This window comes from Coffea arabica, chromosome 1e, assembly GCF_036785885.1.
Source record: "Coffea arabica cultivar ET-39 chromosome 1e, Coffea Arabica ET-39 HiFi, whole genome shotgun sequence".
Lineage (NCBI taxonomy): Eukaryota > Viridiplantae > Streptophyta > Magnoliopsida > Gentianales > Rubiaceae > Coffea > Coffea arabica.
In genome coordinates, this window is record NC_092311.1 from 46,082,860 (window position 1) to 46,106,090 (window position 23,231).

Genomic DNA, 23,231 nt, shown 5'->3' on the forward strand with positions numbered 1-23,231 from the left:
TACAAGGTTCAGTTCAAACACTTACTCTTGGCAAGTACAATAATGTACCATTATCAGCCCAAACCAATTCACATTTAGCAAACAACAACCTTAAATAGTAAGCCTATTAAAATGTCACATTAACCATGTTGCTTTCTATCCAGCCTATAATTTTCTGCAACCCCATCTCCACCCCCCCACCTACTAAAAAGAAAAAGAAAAAGAAAAGGAAAAAAATGATCTAACTAAATTTACCCCTTTTTCAATACATGTATGTATGTATGTATTACAACTACACAATTAAAAATGAGGGAGAATGAGGGTTTTTTCATCTTAGGAAAAAAAAAGAAAAAAAAGACGAGGGACAATGAAGAGTTGCTGTACTGTTATAGATGGTGACATGAAGTATACACACATTACACAAAATCAAAACCAAATTGACATAACCATAATCTATGAGTGCAGAAGAGCAAATCTGCAGGCTAAATATATAGCACAAGACTCTGATTTTCAAATTTCATACAGCTCAATTTGCTCTCCTCATTTTACTATTTAAAGGGACTTCTTTGTAGGATTGAACCTTCTCAGCTGCCTTTCTTAATGGTCTTCCACCAATTGAGGTTCTTTCTGGTCGTCTAGATCTGTGTTCAGCACCATGTTGCTTATCATCTTTACAGTCTTTGTAAGTAAAAGGTGATGAAGCTGGTCCAAAATCAGTCGGTACGCCAGCAGTTGGCAGCATCACGTCCTCTAATTCGAACAAGTTTTCTTTGTTTTCCGGCTGTTGCATTTTGGAACTAGCCGACTGCCTCCTTAAACAGAGCCTGCAGCAAGAATGTAGAATAGAGATTAGAAAAAGCCATCTTCTTATGTGCAAAGGCTGATAACTGTTTAGATAAGATATTGAAATGATCGTTAAAATGTAACAGATGGCCATAGGGGTACGGATTCTAAGGAGAGCTGGAAGCTTAGGGATAATTTCACCCCACAGCTTATCTGCCTAGAACTTTCAAGATGTGATTTTTCAGTCACAAATGCTTAATCATGCAGGGCGAGGACTTGAACCTCTTGTTTTCTGCCGCCTCCTTTGCTGCAACTTGATGGGATACAGTTGTACAATGGCCTACGGCTGCAAAAACATAGACAAGTAACAAACTTGAATAACTAAAATGCATACATAAGCAGGCAACAAAATCATATGTATTAGGCACTTACATCTACTTCTTGTGAAGCGGGGCCTCCTGCTCTTGCTATTATCAAGTTTGGTTTCTTCTGCAGGAATCACCTCTCTCTCCTGAAGCCAGCAAGTGACATAAACTGATTACTACAATGACTTACTGATTGATGAAAATGGTAGTTACGAACCCTATTATCTTCCTGCCTTTAATCTTTCTCAATTTTATTTCAGAGTAATACATAGATCAAACTCAGCTATGACAACACATGATTGTTATTTTGATCAAGTTTAAACAGTAAAGTCCAACTTTTCCACTCGGTTACGTCCTTCAAAAGCATGAACACGAGAGATAATGGAAAATCTCTTCCATGAACGTCCGAGAAAATGCAATCACAAATTTGTTTTAACTTTTAGATGCATCTTCAGTGTCCTACTTGAAGCTCTCCCGGTTGTCACTCGTCCATAATATAGGCATGTGAATTAGCAAAAATAATTCCATAAAAATGCTAAGTTATGGTCTTCAAATGCATTATTAGATCAGACACCAGATACGCTAAATTATGGCCTCCTACCATATGCCTTTCTTGTGATAAAATTGCTGAACTATGATCTTCTAATGCAAAAGATGTTTTAAGCTGGGTTGAGGATCTCTTAGTCTTTGTGAAACTTCAAATATGAGCTGAAAGAGTCACACAATTTCTCTTGAAAAAGGAGAAAATCTAGCTTCGCAGTGCAATATCCAGCTTCGGAGGGGAAATGCTTATTCATGTACCGATCAGTGAACATCTGAAACTAAAGATTCTACTGAAACTAAAGGAATCTCTTCTGATTGAAAAAAACTTACCTTGATTTCCAAACTCCTTGATTTAAGAAGTGCCTCCTTGCAGGAAATCTCGTGCTGTAGGGTCTTCATCTGGAACAAGTTAAATTTTCTAAGACCACTCCTTCAGAAATGAGCAGAATTCGTTAATTACTATTGCAATAAGAAGAGCTAACCTTTTCTTTCCCGAAATTAAGTTCCTGCACAATCAGAAGATTAGACACGTTATAGAGGACAATGGCAAAATTTTCTTGCAGAGTATTAAAAGGACTAACTTTTGAACTGATGGAAAAGAAACTAACCGCTATCATAACACTATTGGCTTGAGCAAGATTCCAATTCTGCATTTGCATCTTCTGAAGATTGATTCTGAGTTTTTGGAGCTCAATTCCATTCAATTCAATCGCCTTACTGTAATTAGATTCCAGAAATAAGTTCTAGGGAAACTGCTAAGCATACTTTTTATCACAACACAAAAACAACAATTAAAGCGTACTTTTTATCTTGAATAAGCTTGACCAGTGCCATATTTTCCTGTTTCAAACATCCAAATACAAACAAATTATAAAAAATAATAACCAAGTACAACGAACACCAGCAGAAGTAAATATGACCAAGAAAAACTTTACCTTGGCAAGATGATCAATATATTCCTTAGAAGAAGGATCCAAGGAGGGCTTTTCTACATTGCTTGGAGATCTAGGCTGTGGAGCAGAATTGGTAATATCTGACAATCTTCTCCTGACGACGCTCCCAAAAGAAGACCTCTTTGCCATTCTATCCCCTTTCATTGTGTACCAAATAAAACCTCGAAGTGACCTTAAACCTTAAATTACACCAAAACTTCAATTTTGTGAAAATCAAGTTTGTGTTCAACAGACAAGTTCAAGATTTAAAACCCAGAAAATTTTTCGAACAGAAATCATAAAATGTTTAAGATTAAAGTTTATTTTCAAATCACCCGGAGCCCCAGAAGTAAAAATAAAAAAGGGACAAGAAATAAGAAAAATGGTATTCTGGGATTTCTGATTGTGTAATAAAATTACCAAATCAATGAATGAATGTGGTGTATGTATATATATATATATATATAGATAGATAAAGATTTTTTTTCTATAGAAATAGAATCAGAAGGGAGAATTCTTGAACACACTTGTCTGTAAAGAAGACTGAAGCAAGAATTTCCCTTTAACTTTCCTACCAAAGATTTAATCGTTCCCTCTGAAACAGAAGGAATCAGTAGACAATGATACGAGAGAATTGAAATTAAAGGGGAGCAAAAGAAAAAGATTGAGAAAGCGCCAAAGATGCAATACAGTATTTTAGCAAGCACTGATAAAAAAATTGAAAAGGCACAGTTTTGGAAAAGTGAGCGCAGGTTCGGATCTCCAACGGCTGTCCGAAGCTAAAGGGTGGTTGGCACGGATCCGAGCCTCTTACATTTAAAAGTTGCTACTTGCCAGAGCGCTTTCTCCGAACCCTGAGCCTATGTTAACCCGTTTTTGAAACTTCAAAATTGAAGAAAGGAAAAAGAAAAAGGAGTTCTAAAAATTTTACACTACTTTGTTAAGATTGGCCTAAAATATATTTGAAAGGTGTGCAAAATCCTAAAAATGATTTGCAACTAAACTGAACCTAATGATTTGAATGTTATTTACTACGAAAAAGATAGATTTACATATTTTACACTTCCATAGTTGGTCTATAATTATGGATTCCATGTTCTAAATCTTCTCTTATTTGTGTAAGAGTAATTTTCAAAAGATTTTTTTTTTTTTTTGAAAAAGTTTAGCTTATGTTTTAATATGTGTCAACTGTTATGAAATTAGTATTTAGTGTACAAGAAAACTAAGAAGTTTGATTTTTTTTTTAAATTTTAGCATCAATAATTTGACCATTTATGCAACTTTTGGCGAGTAATGTAATAGACAAGTTTCTTTGCGAACACATCTTTCTGCATTGAAGGAGGAAGAATACTTTCCAGAAAAATTGTTGTTCAAACAAAAAAAACATAAATTTATTCTTTTCCTCGACGGATTCAAGAATTGCAATTTTTTTTTTCTTTTTACTGCTGCTTCGACTTCAACTTCTTTAAATTACAAATCTGAGTGGCTTGTGGTGCTATCTTTCATATAGTAATTAAAGTACAATTACGTTGAATTTGAGGATTTATATATTTGAGGATTATCTATGCTATCTTTCAGGATTATCAATTGTAAGTCGATGGCACAAGGCAAATGCCCATCTTAATCTTCTTTCAACATTACAGAACTAATGTGAAAATAAAACACGCCAAGCTAGTAAAAGAAAGGATCCGGGAAATTAACTTCATTCTTGATTTGCACTGTACATCATTCTTCAACATGATCTCGCCAAAAAATTGTTGACAATCACCCGACATGTATAGTTCAGAAGATTACGAGAATAGTGAAGCGAAAAATCTAGCAAGTTCACAGGACTACTACTGCCCAGTCACCCGAGACACAGTTTGTTGATCTCCAGGTCTGATATTGCCAACATTTACACAAAAAAGACTTGCTTACAGGCAAAATGGCTCGGACATCATCATACTTCACCGGACATCCAAAAGGGCAGGCAGCTAGCTTTGCCTTCCAAAAACACTCTTCAAGCACTGATCCGTAGGAAACAGTTAGTGTCCAAAACAACCATGATGACAGCGAAAATGGTATTACTTGGCTTTGAGTAACTGTAGTGTTGGAAGGAGTCAGCTGAGTCTCGTCTGAACTAAACAACCCAAATCCCCTGTCGGCTGCTTCGCGAGTTAGAACAGCCTTGGACTTGTTACTGAATAAAGACAAATTATACGCCAGATGTTCTTATTCTGGCTGTACTAAGTAAAGCAGATGAGAAGAGTTCCCAGAACAATACCTAGCGGCTCAAGGAAGGCCTACCTTAATCATCTACTGGAAGTTCCTTGAAGAAGATATGTAGCTTTACACCGGACCTGCAATATCAATATATTTTCAGTACTACTTGTAAATTTATTAAGAGATGAGAGAGAACATCAAGTTCTTACCTTTGAAGCAAAGGGCCTCAAATCCGTACTGGTAATTTGACAAGAACAGTTACGTAAACAGAGACCCCACATTTCACGTAGGATTGGTTTGTCTTTCAACAGGGGATCGAATAAGAGCCAATTTTCTGCCAAACTCAAGCCTATATACATCTTGAAAAGGTTACATTTGTTGTCTCTCACATTAATTGAGATCAGCAACCTCAAGATCTCTTCTGCATCAAGTACCTTTAATGAAGTAACAAGATGAAAAGCAGCAGAAATTCAGGACAATTGGTTGATAAACCACAGGGCAGCAAATAGGAACACCAGCAAGCAGTCATCAAGTTAAACAGCCTATTAGCTAGAAACCACATACTGCAAACTAATATTATAGACATATTACTATCTTGCTGCAAGACAACCAATAGTATAAACAACCAGATTCAAACTACATCAAGGTAGCAAGAAGGTGACCGCAACGGTAAATTAGCTAAGCAAAGCATAAAGCACTAGAAAAGAATCAGTTAATCTTCTAAAGATTGACAGTTCTAGAACATACTTTCCACCAATCTGGGTAGAGTCAAGCAACATAATACTTATTAAGTTTGGCAGTTTTCAGATTTTCTCACATTAATTTTAGTCGTATAGTGATCAGGTCAAAAAGGCTAGGTTCTAAAATCTGTCTTAGTGTCAGAATCTGATGTCTTCCCTTAAAGCTAATGAATGCTTCAGCTAGGTTAAGTGCTCAGATATAATGAGTTAGTACGAAATAAAATTATTCTGAAGTAAAGTAGGAGAAAAGCCTAAAAAAGGCAGCTTATGTCCAACAATCAGCCAAGAAATGTATCTTCTATGATAACACGCACACATTGTGCACAAAAGTACAAATGGATGCAGACCATCAATTGATATAACAGTGATACCAACATCAAGTTGTACCTTAGCATCAAAGCATTTCACAAGAAATTGGAAAGCCACAGCACTTCTGAGGTGCTTACTACGCCCATCAATTGCTGAGATACTGTCTACAATTCTCAGGCAATTTACATCTGCAGGCAGTCTTCATTAAACAAAATCCATAGTAAGAAAAGATCAGCAAATTATCTGTAGCAAAAACTTGGTGAAGGAAAACAAAAGGATGAAGAAAAAGGCTGACAATGGCTTTAAACATAGCAGATTATTTTGCTTAGCAGATCATCTAAAAGCATAAAAAAAAGCAATTCCAACATTCTCATGCACTTTCTCTGCCCAATGTTAACCTCCATCCACTTCACTCTCTCCAGAAAATGTCCACTTGATCATTACGTGTCTCATGTACAATCTCATGAACCAATTGGTAGGTATCAGACTTGGATGTGGGATACAAATAAAGATAACCTAGAATTTTAAGTCATAGACTCATAAACAACATTCCCTTTTTGAGAATGCATTAGTCCTCTGGACAATTAATCACAAAATGTAAATTGAAGGTAACTTTGGTGTATTGTGACATGTCTCATGATTATAGAGATGATATATCTTAAACTATGTGCAAATTTGTAATGCTCAAATAATCTGGGACAGGGAAGCAGCATCCTTGGAAGGTCATACTAAATGCACTATCCATAACTTCACAAACCTATCCACAAGCAGAAAGTTCCCATACTTGATATGAGTAATTAACACTTGTCACATACGAGACTTTTGGCCTTCTGTCTCATGACATGAGCAATTAGTTGTCACACTGACAACGCTTGTCGGATACAAAACTTTTGGCCTTCTGTCTCATAATGAAACATGGATGAGAATATTCTCTCGATTTACCATATCAAACTCAACCAAGTCAGGAACAATACTTACGCACCTTTAAATCTCCCAATTTTGTTTCGTCCATACCCATTATTAAGGATAATTCCAAGTACAGTTTCTAAAATTCCTATATGATAACCAAAGAGAGACAAATGACAAGGAAAGGCACCAGATAAAGCAAAACATACTAATTCTCTAAATTAATGCAGAAGGGACTAAAACATTATAAGCATCTAGAAAACCTTAATGCAAGGCATTTTGCTATTTGGTGACAGCTTGCTTGCCATTCATCATATTTGAAGTAACTAATAGCTGCAACCAGACACTCATGTAGAACCACGGAGAGGCCCAACATTACGCGATCTAGAAACATAGTGATAATTATATATGTCAAATCCTCTGCCTCTGATGAAGATAAGATTCCCCATGTGTTCCTACAAAAGAAAAGTACAGTCAAACCAGTAGAAGATTTGCAGTACTTAATATGAGGATTCTCTATATAGCTGAAATATTAGAAGCAGCAAAAAATTCAGTTAGGTCATACCTTACTTGGAAGCAAACTCTAACATATTTAATCCAGTATTGAATATTCTGAGGCGGTCCTGGACAATCAGAATCTGAAAAGAATCGACAAGAATGCCACCAAAAAAGGTTACAAATTCGTAAGTTACTACCTTGTTGAATCAAATCAAAGAAAAACAACCCTACGACCTAAAATCCATTTTTCAGTTAAGCATTTAACACTAGCATAAAACCCACAGAATAGCTTAGCCTGGAATTTTTACTTTTGTTTATTTATTTCTATTCACTTTAGCAAGACAAGCGTGAACTTAAAGACTGAAATTGATAAGGAAAATCCAGGATAAATTTCAATATGGTCCTTGGCATCCTTGTGCTCTCGGTGTCTCTTTTCATTTTTTCTTTCCTTCTCTCACAAGGGAAATCATTTCAAAAGAACTCTCTTTAGTCAAGTTTCTTATTCTACACTGTTGAGAATATACATAGCCACAACAACTGGTAAGGTCAGAGCAGTGTCCTGAAAGGCACCAGTTTTCAGTGTATATGAAGCATGTTTTGGTAGGAGAAAATTAAATGCCAAAGGCAAGCTTTGTTTGACAGGCCATGCAGTAGAAAGTTGTGACACCCACTAAAGGGGTTGTTCCCCACGCCGCAGCTACTTTACCATACTCTGAATTCCATGGCTTTAATAAGCTCCCTATAGTAGTTCGTCTTGGACCAGATCAAATGCCTAACAAAGAAAAAAAAAACCAAATAATTTCATTCAGAGCTGCATGGCTAAACAAGAATGTTGCAAGAGCAGCTTCTCCATTTCGATTTCCTAATTTCTTATCCACCAACCCCAACCATCTTCTTGGTGAATTTTCATGCAACTTGTAGTATTATTTCGGTAAAGGTAATTATACATTCTCTCAGGAGGATTACCCACTTAAAACAGAAGATGTGTGAATACAATATCTAGAACTAAAGCATTGAAGATGTAGATTTCAACCTGCAGGAACCATCTCAACATCAGATGATGACTTCGAAGAAGAATCCAATTGAAAGCCATATACTTCAAGCGCTTTTTTTAGTTCAGAATGGCTAGGTACCCATTCCAACTTGATACTCGAATGGTCCGGCTGATTAATAACGAAGACATTTAATACAGTTCCAAACAAAAGAAAGACAGTCATGTTTGTCTGCATGTAGAAAACTTGACTAAGTGCGCTATGAAACAGAAAATAAGCAACCTTGTTTTTGTGCAGAAGGATGCTACACCATAAGTCACATGCACTTCTTCTCAGCACATCCTTTGATGAATACAACACTGCATAAGGTAACTGAAAAATGTTAAATTCAATGTAAATAGCACTGCGACCTGATCTCTTCAGAAGAAACTCTCACTTACTGAGATTGAACGTCCATGTTGCTATGGAATCCTCCAACTGACCACTTATAAAAACCAACTTCAAGAGCCACCCATTTGTTAGTAATCCTTCAAGAAACGTTTCTCCTGCAATACCATTACAGGAAGTAACGAATTTCGACATCCAATGTAAACTGCTTATTGCATAAGAACATTGTTCCTAGTGAAATTCAAGCTAGCTTGAAATTTTAAACTGAGTGGAATATGACTGGTAGCTCTAGTAAAACTAATCTAGAGTAAGATCATCTAAAAGTCAGTATAAGAAAGCAACAAGGAAGACCTTTCTCCATTTCGAGTTCAACCATAGAATTCAGTTCGTGATTTTGGAAAGACTGTAAGAGTTCACAACAATCAATTTCAGTAAACCGCACAGGAGACAGCACTTCCTGCAACTTTCATAAAAAGAAATGACATCACAAGTTATACTGAAAGGTTGCCAACCAAACTGTCACGCTATGAAAAAGAACTTCAATTAAACATGGAAAGTTCACCTGATTTCCAAAAACTTGGAAACCCCAAAAATGTGTGTCATCATCATTGCTTATTTGACCCATCTACAGAACAGAAGATCATGCTTAATAACACTCCAAACTAGACAGACTCTCGACCTCAATGTAGTAACAAAATTGACCTAAACTAGTCCACATGACAACACCAAAAAATTGACGCTTTACGGTTATCTGAGTAGCAGGTACACCACACAAACCATAACTGATTTCATGAGCCATTCGCAGTTTCACAGTTGAGGCTTAATCTTTGAGAAATTTAAGAGACGCTAAACATAAAATTCGTGCTTGTAGTTGAGATAAATAAAAAATAAGAGCTGTGAAGAAAAAACTCAAGAGGGCAAGCAAACTTCAACTAGGTTAACACAACAATTCCATCACTCATCTTAATTAAAATAAAAGGTAAATGAGAAGGTGTAAATTTACATCCTTTTGGAACTCATCAACATGATCCTCAAACTCTTTTACTTGTCTAGCATCTTCTTCATCCAAATCATCATCAGAATCACATATCTGCTTTTCAGACTTGGCCCTTTTGGATTCCCTTTCAATAACCTGGCTTTTCTCCTGATAATAATCTGCTACAAGATCATCCAAACCTATGACCTTTTTCCTGCCCAAAATTTAACATTAAAATTCAAGATTCAACCGAAGTTGCAGTTACGAGTTATGACAATCGTAAATTTGTAATTTAAAAAAGAAGAAGAACAAGAGAAAAAGGTTTACTTTTTCTTGTTTATGGCGGCAGGAACTTTGATGGGCTCATCGAATTCGAAGTCCAAATAATCACCAATGTCCTCCATATCTCGTTCTTCCACAACACACAGTTGATCTTTCTAAGGCAAATTTACGAACAGATAAATGGTTTCCCTTTATTTTCCTCCAAAAACTACTAACTGTCGGAGGCGCCAAAATTCATCACAACCCCAAATACCGGAGGAAAGGCGCGGCAAGGAAAGTATATTAAGTAGTAATTTTGTTTTGTTTGTCTTTTATCATCATTTTCTGGGGAACCGGCTTGGCTGGGCCTAGTCTGCTGCTTTTGGGACATTCAGATTGTTTTTGAGGCCCAATTTATTTCTGCTTATAGACCAGCTTCTTCTTCTTCATTTTTTTTTTGTGTTCTCCAAAAAATCTTTTGGAAAAGAAAGGAAATAAGGGAAATTGAGAGTAGATAATTGACCCATTAATGTTCCAACCAACCAGTGAACTATCGGTCAAATGATCACTACGGTCTTGGGAAGGTCTTTAAGTCCCTCTTGAGATAGTCTCCCTTTCTGGAATGTAGAGTAGAGTAGGTACAGGTATAGGTATAGAATGTTTACGTCTCATAAATTTATCTTTCAATTAATTGGGTCTTAAGAATCCTAAAAAACAAAAAAAAAAACTTTGTTTTTGTTATGAAAAAAAAGAAGAAAAAGTGGGTTTGTATTACATTTTTCTAGATTTTTTGTAAAAAAATTACTGTAGCGATTTAATGTATGTGAAGTAAAAAGATGATTGAAAAATATGTTCATAGAAAACTTACTAGTTTTTCTTTAAAAAATGGCTACTTTTCGTTATTTAATTTCTGTGGTATGCATGATTATGATGTACACCTTGGAAGTTGAAATGTATTGAATGCTTATAGTATTGTGCTCAAGTTCCAAATTTGCTTGTGAAAATCGCGCCAATTACATTCCATAATCCGCTGGGGCAACTACTTGTGGATTTTGAGACTAGAAAAGTCGATGGATACACAGCCTATTTGAGTAAAAATAAGAGCCTCCAAAATTCATGGTTGATTCCATATGGTCTTTTGAGAGCCTAGGAGATTGAGAGTGCTTTGAATCATTACCCCCAATTCCAGGGAAGCTTGGATATGGTATTATTTGAAATATTATTTAAAATAATTACTGTAGTACTTTTTGTGATGTGATATATATGAGATAAAAAGGTGATTGAGAATATAAAAAGGTGGGTTGGAAAATGTGTTTATGATGCAAGCGAAATAATATTTGGGATAAGTTGACTATCCAAACAAACCATTTTATTTCTTGCGAGCATCTCCCAAAAAACATCAATTCCACCTGCATGCATCTCCCAAATATTGAGAACTATCCAGCTTGAAGCAGATGCATTGCAAAGCCTGAAAACATCTCACTTGCCATCCCAATCGATAATGGTCTGATCTGCTGGATGGTTTTTTGGAGAGAGGCAGAAGAATGTCAGAAGAACTTAATGCTGAAATTTTAATGCCAATATTACCAAACAACCAACTTCCACATTTCCTGCTTAACTAAGTAATAATGATCTTGGAGGAGAGAGAGGCTATCGTGTTTCATATGGCCAAAGGTGGCCATGAATGTCAAATGTAGCATCTGATGATGAATGGCAAGAAGAAGAATTCTGTGTTCAGCAGCTTACTTTCCTAACATGCATGGTCCAAAACCTTGACTGCTTTCATCGTGGAATACGAGCACTAGGGTCACTATTATCTTCAACAACAAAATCCCTTTCTTTCGTTCTTTCTTTCCCTAGTCAATAAATCTTAAAACGGTCTTTTTATGGGCAGTCGTTAAAATATATTTCTTGTGTTGAATTTTTAAAATATGAGATTAATTAGAAAAAATAAATAAATACAAGGGAGGGTAGATAAGATTAAATAAGAAAAATATATAAATGTAAAAGAAGATAATAGTTGTTTGTATGTGTATATATATAATAAATTAGGTGAATATTAGGTGTGTTAACAAATGCGCTAAAAGGCACTGTCAGCGAAAAATCATCTTAAAAATGACGAATTTTTATATTTTTCATTGTGTCATTTTGTGCCATAATTGCTGCTAGATTTAACATATAAGTATCTGCACAAATTTGACTAATCTCCGAAGTGCATATGAGTAATTTGGATGCATTAACAAGAAATTAATCGTCCCTTAACAGGATCACTTATATCATTTGCGAGTACTAGATTTAATTATGTACAAAATACAACTTTCTTAGTATAACTTTTCGGTTTTATGTCGCATTTCTATATTGAATCCTCCGTAACAATAAATATTTATAACTTGTTTGGAGGGACAAAGAGATTCTTGCAAAAAAAAATTCAAAAATAGAGGGTGAAATATTAAATAGAAACGGGTTTGGGTAACTGGGGCAAATAAACCAATCCGTTTGTGATCTTTTCTCTACTGGGTCCTGGCCACTGTCACCAGACTCATCACCTCCACCTCCACCTCCACCTCCACCTCCAACCTCCGCAAACACTACTCCTTTGCCGTATTCCCCCAAATCCACCACCCCAACATTGCCCCATTATTCGTTCCCTTAAACTTCCCAACTTGTTTTCGGTTGAAATTTCACCAGCACGAGCAGATTGTCTTCCGCCGTCGGCATCGGAGTTTCCTTCAACTTCAACCCCTTTTTGTCGAGGTAGAAAATATAGCATGCTCATAAATCCTCTTTATTGTCGTTTTGAAAGAACTGAATTTGAAATTGGGATCTAATTGCCCTAATAGATAGGAAAGCAGAGAGTTATCAATTCTAGGGTTTTTTTAACTGCAATCTGAATTGCAGATTAATCCCTATTCTTTGGTGGTGTATGTTTAGTAGGTGAGAGATGGACTTTGAAAAGATAGAGACAGAAGTGAAGATTCATGTACAGAAATGGGTAGGAGAAGCTCAGTTATTGATTCAGAGGACATCACCAGCTCAACTTTATGTCGCCGTTGCCGTAGTCGTGTTCACCATGCTTTTACTCATACTCAGTAATATCCTTTTCTTTTTGTGCTTTGCTTATTGGAATTTTCTGCTGTACTTTATTCTGCTACCCTAAAGTTATTTGTTGAATGAACTATATCAATTTTCCTGCATGTTTATTACACGACGCCTTAACAATTAAAGGGTGTGACTTTAAAGCGCTGTTGTACTTGATGAGATTTGCAGTCTGCAAAACCGGTTAAATTGATCACAAACTAGGCAGTGGAACATGAAAGGCATATTTTCCTATTCTTGTAATTTAGGTTTAAAGGTTGAGCAAGTGGTGTTACGGATATATAGATCAAACTATTTATTTAAAATGCAAATGAATGCTATTTAGAGTTTTGATATGTGTAATTAGTGCTGGAAACTGTAGGTTTAAATTAGGGTGCAAGATATAATCTATCTGGCCTGTCACCTACTTAAGGTTTAGCAATGGTAACACTTTGGTTGACGATGAAATTTTCATTTTTCAGTTTTTTGCATGACGGCCGCATACTTATAAGTATTTGCTTAGTTAGAACCTTTTTTTATTCCCTTTAACCTGCCGATGGGGAGCGTATCTGCTGATTTAGAGTTGCTTCATTTATGTTTGTTGGTGTGCCCTATAGACCATCTTAGTTATGCTGAAAATGGTGTATGTTAATGATATTGCCAAATGTAGCTTTTCTGGTTCTGGTAAATGCATGGTGGAGTTACCATACAGTAGATTTCCATCGACTTATGAGATTCAGAAGAAACTTTCATGCCTGTGGATACACATGTGTACATCTGAGCCCTGTGTGCGTGAGTGTGCTTATCATATATTTTCAATGTGCTGCATGCTGCTCTGATAATAATGTGCTCTTTTGGCCTATTTGATTTCTTTGAGGGGCCACAAGCGTACCTTTATTTTAGTTTGAGTTAGATTTAACCATAACGGCTCATATCTTCAAAAGAGGAGATTGTGCCACATTTAACATTAATTTGTCTGTCTGGGCTACTGTAAATTGTCTCTGGTGAAGAGAAGTTGTGTGAAGCATGAAATTGCAATTATGGATATGATTGAAACAAGGCATTTGATTTTGTTTTTAGTATTGCATTAGGTGAAACTAGATAGGCTCTTTGTGCCCACTTTTTTCAGTGAATAGTTTTTTCCAGCATGTAATAACTTCAAGTATATCGACTTACTCTGTGCAGAAAATTAAAAACTGATGCCTATCATTTGCTATGATAAATGCTTTTTTCCCACCGTCTATGAGCATTGATTGATTGGAGGATGCATGTTTTCTTGTGATATTTATTACTTTTGCAATGTTTCTTCCTGCACAGAAGCTAATGAAGTTTATACATATCTTGTTGATATTGCAGTTAAACTTTTCAAACGCAAAACATCTAATACCATTGTGCTCACTGGGCTCAGTGGAAGTGGAAAAACCATTCTCTTTTACCAAGTAAGAATTTAGTATAATTAGGGCGCCTGGTACCTCTTGGTGTTAAATTTCATTAACTTGATGTGTTTCACTATTGACATATTGTTCGTTGCCTTTATCAAAGCTCCGTGATGGCTCCTCTCATCTGGGTACTGTGACATCTATGGAACCTAATGAAGGCACCTTTGTACTGCACTCTGAGACAACTAAGGTAACCTGCTTACGCCAGAAGCATGCATGAGCATAAAGAAACTTCAGATACATTTAGGACACTGGAGATGCTTGCTGCTGAGTTTTTACTGAGAAGATATCTGATCTTGTCAATAACACAAGAAAACACACCAGTTTATATTAACTTTTTTTCTATCCTTGTCAGCTCTTATTGCCCATTCTTATCTCAGGAATAGAAAATTCTCTAGGTCTAGATAATACAACACAGAAAGTGCTAAAGATATCATAATATCTGACTTGATAAACCATGAAAAATATGTGTCACCATCTCATTGGTGATAGTGAAGGTGCATGTAGACATGTTAGTTGTTCTCTCTTCAATAACATAAGATAGTTGACCTGTCATCTAGTAGATTCTCCAGTTAGATATTGTGAGATGGAATCATTTCAACATTATTTTCCATTTCCCTTGTAAGTTTTGAAGTGTCATTTAATGGAGATACTATCCTGGACTTGCAGAAGGGCAAGATAAAGCCTGTTCACATTGTTGATGTTCCTGGGCATTCTCGTCTTCGAGCCAAACTAGATGAGTTCTTGCCTCAAGCAGCTGGCGTTGTCTTTGTTGTTGATGCTGTGGAATTCCTACCTAACTGCCGTGCTGCCTCAGAGTAATTAAATCCGCCCTTGCGTTGTTTGTTCTTACCAGTGTTTATTCTAGATACCAATGTATTAGTATTTCTTATTTGGTATGTGCCCAGGTATCTCTATGAAGTTCTTACAGCTGCAAGTGTTGTAAAGAGGAAGATTCCACTTCTCATCCTCTGCAACAAGGTGGATAAAGTCACCGCACACACAAAGGATTTCATCAGAAAACAGCTGGAGAAAGAAATGTAAGCTCATCAAATCTGTTGTTTGGCTTTTTAATAATTAAATTCAAATTTTGTTCTGGGTAGCTTCTCTATGATTATTAGCTTTGGCTGTCAAAACCATCTCATGCACCAACTTGATCAAGTGGTTTCAGATTAATACATATATATATTATTTCTGTGCAATGTTTTGCATGCTGTTGCCTATTTTGATGTGACTAAGTTGTGTCACTTAATAGCAATTTCAATTTCACTAATGACTTTTCATCTTCATTGATCGTCTATTTGCTAAATTTTTCAGAACCTGAGTTGTGGTTTTTTTAATTTTCTTGCTGATCTAGTGACAAGCTTCGGACATCAAGAACAGCAGTATCTGAGGCAGATGTCACTGATGAATATACACTTGGGACACCTGGTGAAGCCTTTGCATTTTCCCAGTGTCACAACAAAGTCGTCATTGGAGAAGCTTCTGGTTTAACTGGTGAGATAAGTCAGTTGGAAGACTTCATTAGAAATCTTGTGAAGCCTTGATTGGAGAATCCATGTTGTACCCTGAGTGGTTTCCTTCGATGTGAAAGAAGTACATCCTCGTTTTAATTTGCTGGAGATATGGGTGAGAGAAAGGACATTTGACCGGGTGAGGTGGCTCAAGTTTAGGGAAGAGAAAATGATGGTGCACCGAAAGTGTTTTATCATTGCACTTGTTTCAGTTATTAGGAAATATGTCTCACCCTAATGCTTGAGTAGCTCCGCTAAGAATTTCCTTTTGAGTGACATACATCTTATTCTTTGACACCTAATTGAATGATATGCATCATTAGTCAGCTTCTTATTCTAATTTTCCAGCATGTGTACTTGAGAGCTTGCAGTATTTAGAGCATGGATTTGGTAATGTAACTCCTGCAGTGGACATCATCAGAAATTGGGTTTTTGCAATTCCTTGTGCTTTGGCACTGGCCATATAGAGGCCTTTTTGGTTTTTTGCTTTTTCTTCAGGTTTGTCTCTTCTCAGAGACTACTAGGAGATAAGGAAGTATCAATTTCGAGTATTGCAGGCAAGAATTCAAGCGAAAATTATCCGATGGAAGTACAAATTATAGGAGACATTTTAAAAATTCTGCTTGTATCACGTACATGTTTTCCAATTAACTTTTTATACATTAAATCATTAAAAAAAATGCTACAGTAATTTTATATTGTATTATGACTGTCAAATTCAAAATTTGTTCACGTGTCATCTATTTAACCGTAATAGCGTGTACGCTGATAATTTATATAAAATTTACTCTTTAAATAATACTCTATCTAAATACCAAGTAAGATTCACTTCTATTGTCTTATTGATACCCAAAACCCATAAGATGAAATTCTTCAGGTGCTGGGATGATCATTACTTTTTAAAGACGCGTTCAGTTCACCCGCGTCACTTCTGATCACAAGGTTTCAAAAACAAGAAAGCACCTAGGCGAGGGATTGGATGTCACGTAACTTCAGATCAAGTCATTGTTAAGGAGGGCAGGCTATAGTTTGACATTATCCCACAAATAGAAAGTTGATTTATTTGACAAATCCCAAATTTTCTGCTGTATGCTATGCGCTGCTTGGGGACCTGGCTATCATCAGCCACGGGCATAGAGAGACAGAAGATTATGGCAGAAAATTGACGTCCAATAGTGAATTGTCCAATAGCGAAATTGTGGACGACCACCGCCAGTAATGCACATCGATATAAAGATTCCAAACAAATGACGGAAAGACTACAGACAAACAGACAAATTGTGACCCCTATTTTGATAAACTCCACCGACATATGATTATTTAAAACCTGGGCTTGTTATTCAATCAGTCGTCAGTCAGGTAAATTGTTTTGTGTGTGTGTTTTTTTGTCCAAATGGTTATATTCAATTCGGGTAAAAAGAAAACAGAAAATTTAAAACATCTACTGAATGACACAGCTTTTGCTCATTTTGATTAATCTTTAAGTTCATCAGCACTAGTTTGGATATGATCAAATGAAGGAATCTTATCATCCCATTCAGAATACTTGGCCACTTCTGTACCATAGCGGCCAAAACAATGAGCTACTTCATTGGCCTTTATTGTCAACAACGAGCAGATTAATTAGTTTGGACAAAATCTTGAAAAGGTTTACACTTTTGAGCTGATGGAGCAATACAACTGCATATGTTTGATGTAAATAAACTCTGGTACTTTGGTACAGATCCTCTTCTTCAAGGATTTGAGCAAAGACACTGAGGGTCAAGGTAACCTCATGGCTTTAACATATGGAGTAGTTATTACAACCTGTAGCCGATGGCAAAAATCTATTACTGCCCATCATGATGTTGGCAGTATATTTTACCTTCCAGAAGGTAGGGAAAAAGGTAAAAGCATAATCATTTCCTTCACCTTTTATGGCAGCCAAATCAGGACTAAATAAATCTCCACAAATGCTTTTTCACTTACTTTGAAGTGGCCGTTTTGGATGTTGGCAATGTCATATCTGGATCATCATCTGCCTCTGCTGCATCTCTGAACTTTTTATAAATATCACTTCTGTAGAATTCTCTAGTTCTAGCAACCAAAATCAATGAAGCAAGAGCTCCAAAGAGAGTAATGCTAGCCAATACGATAAAGGGCAACCTATAACATTGAGTTCCAATGCATGTCAGATCCTTCACGGATGACCTAGTCATTCCCCTCCTGGCAAGATCTTTCAATGCCTCTCTATCATAAAGAGGTCCGGTAACCTTAACATTTAGGATATATGAGCCAAGGGGGCTGGCCAACTGTCCGCAATTGAACAACGTCGAGTAATGTTTGAGGCCAAAAAGCTCGGAAATGATGGTAAAAATCAGTGGCAGTTGTGCACCAAATGAGAATCCAATTATGATGGATGCTACATAAACTGAGCCATTGAAAGGAAAGGCAATAAGGAGATAGCCAGTGCAAGCCAAGAGTAGGACAAATGTCATCATTAGAGTTCTTGGAAATTTGTACTTGACAAGAAGAGTTTCGGAGACGAAACCAGAAAAGATTCTTCCAAAGAAGTTCCATATGCTGAGAAGTGAAACGAAGGACTTTATGGTTTTTGTGGGATATCCTAATGATTCTCCTATCTGTCCCAAGTTATCCACTGCAGTTAAGCTTGATCCCAGTCCACAGAATGTTGCAAGAAACAGAACGAGCATATCAGTGCTCGAAAGTGCTTGTAGGATAGTGTAATCATCTCCTCTCTTTGGCTTCTTAAAGACGTTCTGGTACCAAAGTGCTGTCTGATTCTCATCAATCTTTTTGCTTGAAGATTGAGCTGCCGATGTCTGCTTTGGCTCAATTTCTACCGGTATCTCGATAGATACTGTAGGACTAGAAATGTTTCTTTGCTTCCAGATTAGCCACTCTTGTTTAATGGCAATCAGTAAAGGAAAAAAGAGCAAAGCACAAGCCACAGTTGCACTTCCAGCATAAGCTGCTTGTGAGAAAGCTACTGCTTTTTGAAGTATGGTCATAACCATAAGAAACAATGCAAGCGCAATTGACACGAATAGGAAGTAGTAAAAAATGCTCAACTGATTTGGCTGCCTAACAACCTTCATTTCGCGAATCGTGTACACGAAAACCACCGACAAAGCAGCTGGAAGCCAAGCAATAAGAAGAATAAGAGACTTGGAATCATTCCCATACACAGCCAAGTATACTTGTGTCAAGATAGCTCCACTGAGTCCAGTGAAACCTTTCAATAGGCCAATCATGATTCCCCTGCTCTCGGGGAAATTTTTAACAGAAGTAACAAGAGCACCTGTATTGGCAAAATTTTGAGAGTTGGCTCCCACACATATATAGATGCACATCATCCAAACTTTTGGCTTGGCAATTCTCCCGGTGACAGTTAACCATATCATGAAGTAGCCAGCAAAATTCATGCCTGCACCAATCAAGAGCACAAGCCATGTTGGAACTACCTCATCAATAAGGCCCGATAAAACTCCAACATTTGCACCAAAGTCCTTAAAGAAGCCTAGAAGATTGAGTGTAGTTTGATCATATCCAAGAGAAGACTTTATCTCTTTAGAGTAAGTTCCAAAAAGATAAGTTGCACCGGCTCCAGCCATGATCAAAAAGGAGGCAAAAAGTGAGAACCATCGTCCTCGAACAACATGAACGGCAAAGGGGATAGCCCCATGGCCTCCACGGTGGCCGGTGCAATTGCTATTGCTCATTTTTGCTCCCCCCATGTATCCTTTTCTCTATGACTATGTGTAGAAAGCTTGCAGAATTTCAGATGACCAGCACACAGACATATAAAGTTGGTTGGCTAGTTGCAAAAATGTACAGCTTAGGCTAGGGTTGGTCAATGGGTGGGGTTGCAGAAGCTACCTCGGGGCAATGAAAAAAAAGGAAGCCTCGTGAAATGCTGTCATCAACTCAAGGGCCAACGTGATTGCCCCTCGGCTATTCACATGTGTAAACTGGTCTTTAGGACTAAATGAGTCTGTACCCTGTACAAGGAAAAAAGAAATGTACATTCAAGGCCAAAATTTATTTACATCAACTGTGCGGATATATGTATATATATTTCTATTGGGATGCATCTACTGCCTCATTTGGATTGAAATTTTCATCCAAAATTTTTTATGTTTTTTATGAACATATTTTTAATCAGCTTTTTATGTCATATACATCGAATCATTACAGTATATTCTTCTATAAAAACTTAAAAAAACTGCAACCCAAACGGGCGATTCCTTTTCACCCTAAAACATCCCAGATGAGACAGGAGCAACCATTTGTGCCTTGACGCAAAATATGTGATAGGGGTTGATTTTGGATGCAGAACAAGCCAAAGAAGAAAATATGAGCAGATTTCAGAAACAGAAGAAGCCAAAACAGAAATAGCATAAATTGGGAGCGTAAACAAACAAAAAAATTTTGGATAAATTAATGATGATAGATGAGGCAATGAGAATTTATAATGAATCTAATTGCAAAAAAGCTCCCAGTGATCCGTTTCAGATAGGGGCTATATTGAGATATGACGCCCCCAGGCTGGATTTGCCTTCTTAGACAGAAATGTTGGACATATTTAAGGATAAGCTAAAAGAAAAGAGAGCCTGGGCTGCCATTCTTGGTTGCTCCTTAATTTTCTCGCTTTTGTCACATGACTCGCATATGGCAATAGAAGTAAATACTCCAGAAACGGTGATTCTGAATAATTTCCAGCATCCATGGGCTACTAATCTCAATTTTGTGTGGTGTGTTTTCACTTTTCCGCTTGTAAAACCTTTAGTCGCCTAATTTTTAGCAATCAAGAAACTGGTGGTCCTCAGTTCCCTAGTCTCAAAATGATCTGGAAATTGCACGCAGCACATCCTGGAACTCTTGCTTAAAGGGTACCATTAGTTTACTTTCTTCTGATGGCACAAACACACACACTCTTTCTTTCAACTTTTTCTTGCTTAAAGGCCTAACAAGTTCCGAAGAACCCAAAAAAAAAAGAAAAAAGAAATAACAACAAATTTTAATGTTTTATAACCAAGAAATTGTTTTCGACACAAGAAACTGAAACAATTGATCACGACCTGCATATCCTAGATAGAAGGAAAGTGATGGCAGCAGGGGATGTATTTCGATTCTTCTTGCCTCTGTTCATCATAATTTCGAGAAAGGAGATGCAGTCAATCATGAATGCCATGAAACTGTAGTTGGTTACAGAGGAGGACTTATCAATCCATCGTCCTCCACTTCATCATGTTAGTGGACAATTACGTGAACTCAGTGAGCAGTAGCTGTGTTGAGTTGGACTAAACCAAATAATAACATGGCGGTGCATACTATTGCACCATAATGCTAGAATTATCAGTTGATTGCATTACAGAATGGTTGTGGACCTCTGGCCCTATCTCCATTATGGGAATATTATGATTTCTTTGCTGATTATAAATGTGAATTTTATCAGCCCATATAAATAATTTGCGATTACATTAAAGTTGTGCAAGTTTATACTAAAAATTGTAAAAAATATATATATAACAATTGGATTGAGGTGGGACAGATTCAACTGAAGAGATCCTGATTCCTCAAATTAAAATAGTAGTACTACTAGTTCATGAATTACGATGACAGCCCCACAGCTCCTCATGCATCTTAATCCTGTACAATGCACACAATTGAACGGACATCTGCAGATGTTGGTGACTGAATGCGACTAATACTTTCCAACATTCTCGTGAACTGGTGGGACGGCGGATACTGGACATATGTGACTACTGGATTTGGTTAATTACGAAGGGATGGTGACGGTGTATATATCCATTTTTGCAAACTTACAAGAAGTTGGAAACCTGATCAACTTGTCGAAGGCCATTTCGTCACAAGGTGGGACTTACAGTCACAATCCCTCTACAGTTGTCTTGTCTGTGAGTTGTTCAAATCCTACACCTGCATCTGATCAAGGGATAATTTCATAGTTCACAGGCCTCTCTCGAGGCTTATGGTATTTGCAAACAATACCTTTTAAGTTCGGAAACTGAGATAATTTTCCATCGCCAAAAAATCTTAATAATAAAGATTTCTGTCATCCTTTAAACACCAATCGTCTTCTCTTCTTTTTCCTTCCCTTGAAATCAAAACACTAAAACTTTCAAGATCATTCGAGATAGGAATGCACTACTTTACTAGCAACTTATATTTCTTGCCATTTTATGTCCTTCCATCTCCTACCTTTTAACCTCTGTAAAATATTTTGAAAACTAGAAATCACCATCATTTTGTTATCTTCCTATCAACCCTAATTCCCCAATTCTCTGTTCAAAACGTCACCAAAACCATCTCCACACCTTATGCCATGCATGGAAGGTTCTTTCGAGAGGGTCTTCTTTCTTTTTCTTTTTTTTTTTTTTTTGGAGAAAGACATGGTGACTAGGGTAGAGAATGAGGAATAATGGAATTGTTGGAAGGAGTGTGTGACTATGGAGCTATTTAGTTACGGAATAGGTGGTAGGATCAAGAAGTAAATTAAAGTGTCTTCCTAGTTTTCTCTAATTTTTGTTACTATTTTGTAATTTCAATTTAGAGTCCATTACTTGCCTTAATGATGTTAGACTCATTATTTTAAAGAAAGGAAGTTCTTGTCATTTTATAGCACTGAGGGAAGGTAAGCATAATTTTTAAAATCTAAAAAGTACTACCTGTAATTGTGGTAAACCTGAGGAGGGTTTATGAAATTATGCCTTTAATCAATTTACAAGGCGTATGGTAGTGTGCGGCCTTCACACACTGAGTTGGATTACCATTCTCATCTATTAAGGGATTGGGAATAGATAGAACTAGCTTTTGGTATAATTTCGGGGTATATTTTTTTTACAGGGTTGTGCTTATAGATTGAGAAGTGTACCCCAAACTATGTACAATATACAATAATCGTACAACTGCACTAAATCCTCAACTACATCTGCTACATATCTATTCATTAGTGAACAAGCATTGCACTGCAAGATTTAGAGGAAGAAAAAAGGGAAATCATACGTATAAGATGAGACACATAGTCACGGACGCAGCTTAATGTAATGACAATCTTGACTTCCTAATCCTTGAATCATTCAAGGTAAGTAGCCCACCAATTGGTGCAGCTAAAGGAGATCATCCACGCTCGCGTTACTCAAGGAGAAAATAGCACGTATTAGTTACTAATACTTATTGAGTAAATCTTATATGTATTAACAGTATATACACTATCATAATTGGATGCACGACATAAATACAAAATTTAGATTATATATCATGCATCTAATGATAAAATTGTATATATTATCACTATATAGAAAAGTAA

The 23,231-nt window shown here is 36.7% G+C and overlaps 4 protein-coding genes across 12 annotated transcripts; 1 reads left to right on the top strand and 3 right to left on the bottom strand.

Moving 5' to 3' along the window:
* Nucleotides 1–340: 340 nt before the first annotated feature.
* LOC113707108 (uncharacterized) lies at nucleotides 341–3,048 on the bottom strand. The gene is made up of 8 exons (XM_027229272.2): nucleotides 2,606–3,048; nucleotides 2,473–2,510; nucleotides 2,279–2,387; nucleotides 2,153–2,176; nucleotides 2,001–2,069; nucleotides 1,195–1,273; nucleotides 1,045–1,108; nucleotides 341–803 (listed from the first exon to the last, which is right to left on the bottom strand). The coding sequence occupies exons 1-8, from the start codon at nucleotides 2,765–2,767 to the stop codon at nucleotides 506–508; spliced, it is 843 nt and encodes a 280-aa protein (XP_027085073.1). The 5' UTR covers nucleotides 2,768–3,048; the 3' UTR covers nucleotides 341–505.
* Nucleotides 3,049–4,277: 1,229 nt separating this feature from the next.
* LOC113707057 (uncharacterized) lies at nucleotides 4,278–10,465 on the bottom strand. 8 transcript variants are annotated; one of them, XM_027229244.2, is made up of 13 exons: nucleotides 9,940–10,459; nucleotides 9,640–9,826; nucleotides 9,199–9,261; nucleotides 8,988–9,099; nucleotides 8,690–8,794; nucleotides 8,532–8,608; nucleotides 8,291–8,420; nucleotides 7,325–7,397; nucleotides 7,023–7,214; nucleotides 5,932–6,052; nucleotides 5,014–5,238; nucleotides 4,889–4,941; nucleotides 4,278–4,746 (listed from the first exon to the last, which is right to left on the bottom strand). In XM_027229244.2, exons 1-12 carry the CDS (start codon nucleotides 10,014–10,016, stop codon nucleotides 4,894–4,896), a joined length of 1,410 nt encoding a protein of 469 aa, XP_027085045.1. In that variant the 5' UTR covers nucleotides 10,017–10,459; the 3' UTR covers nucleotides 4,278–4,746; nucleotides 4,889–4,893. The 8 variants fall into 8 exon arrangements, 7 of the variants coding, with proteins under 7 accessions (XP_027085045.1, XP_027085031.1, XP_027085038.1 ...); XM_027229230.2 differs by having other exon boundaries at nucleotides 4,278–4,781; nucleotides 9,940–10,458; XM_027229237.2 differs by having other exon boundaries at nucleotides 4,866–4,941; nucleotides 9,940–10,458.
* A 1,888-nt stretch (nucleotides 10,466–12,353) lies between these two features.
* On the top strand, nucleotides 12,354–16,227 carry LOC113707116 (uncharacterized). 2 transcript variants are annotated; one of them, XM_027229280.2, is made up of 7 exons: nucleotides 12,354–12,627; nucleotides 12,805–12,962; nucleotides 14,305–14,387; nucleotides 14,491–14,577; nucleotides 15,057–15,205; nucleotides 15,296–15,427; nucleotides 15,745–16,227. In XM_027229280.2, the coding sequence occupies exons 2-7, from the start codon at nucleotides 12,815–12,817 to the stop codon at nucleotides 15,932–15,934; spliced, it is 789 nt and encodes a 262-aa protein (XP_027085081.1). In that variant the 5' UTR covers nucleotides 12,354–12,627; nucleotides 12,805–12,814; the 3' UTR covers nucleotides 15,935–16,227. The 2 variants fall into 2 exon arrangements, with proteins under 2 accessions (XP_027085081.1, XP_027085088.1); XM_027229287.2 differs by having other exon boundaries at nucleotides 12,426–12,627; nucleotides 12,808–12,962; nucleotides 15,745–16,124.
* Nucleotides 16,228–17,565: 1,338 nt separating this feature from the next.
* On the bottom strand, nucleotides 17,566–19,948 carry LOC113707131 (protein NUCLEAR FUSION DEFECTIVE 4). The gene has a single exon (XM_027229294.2). The coding sequence runs from the start codon at nucleotides 19,636–19,638 to the stop codon at nucleotides 17,866–17,868; it is 1,773 nt and encodes a 590-aa protein (XP_027085095.1). The 5' UTR covers nucleotides 19,639–19,948; the 3' UTR covers nucleotides 17,566–17,865.
* Between the last annotated feature and the right edge of the window lie 3,283 nt (nucleotides 19,949–23,231).

What these genes read in the sequence shown, in the direction of transcription:
- LOC113707108 (XM_027229272.2), bottom strand. Translation starts at nt 2,767, where the DNA reads ATGAAAGGGGATAGAATGGCAAAGAGGTCTTCTTTTGGGAGCGTCGTC. An exon ending in TTAATTTCGGGAAAGAAAAG is followed by an intron (nt 2,070 to 2,152) that starts GTTAGCTCTTCT and finishes AACTTGTTCCAG; the next exon opens with ATGAAGACCCTACAGCACGA. An exon ending in CCGCTTCACAAGAAGTAGAT is followed by an intron (nt 1,109 to 1,194) that starts GTAAGTGCCTAA and finishes ATGTTTTTGCAG; the next exon opens with CCGTAGGCCATTGTACAACT.
- LOC113707116 (XM_027229280.2), top strand. Translation starts at nt 12,815, where the DNA reads ATGGACTTTGAAAAGATAGAGACAGAAGTGAAGATTCATGTACAGAAA. An exon ending in AACTGCCGTGCTGCCTCAGA is followed by an intron (nt 15,206 to 15,295) that starts GTAATTAAATCC and finishes GTATGTGCCCAG; the next exon opens with GTATCTCTATGAAGTTCTTA. An exon ending in AAACAGCTGGAGAAAGAAAT is followed by an intron (nt 15,428 to 15,744) that starts GTAAGCTCATCA and finishes TTGCTGATCTAG; the next exon opens with TGACAAGCTTCGGACATCAA.
- LOC113707057 (XM_027229244.2), bottom strand. Translation starts at nt 10,016, where the DNA reads ATGGAGGACATTGGTGATTATTTGGACTTCGAATTCGATGAGCCCATC. An exon ending in AACATGGACGTTCAATCTCA is followed by an intron (nt 8,609 to 8,689) that starts GTAAGTGAGAGT and finishes TACCTTATGCAG; the next exon opens with TGTTGTATTCATCAAAGGAT. An exon ending in AGAGTTTGCTTCCAAGTAAG is followed by an intron (nt 7,215 to 7,324) that starts GTATGACCTAAC and finishes TTTCTTTTGTAG; the next exon opens with GAACACATGGGGAATCTTAT.
- LOC113707131 (XM_027229294.2), bottom strand. Translation starts at nt 19,638, where the DNA reads ATGGGGGGAGCAAAAATGAGCAATAGCAATTGCACCGGCCACCGTGGA.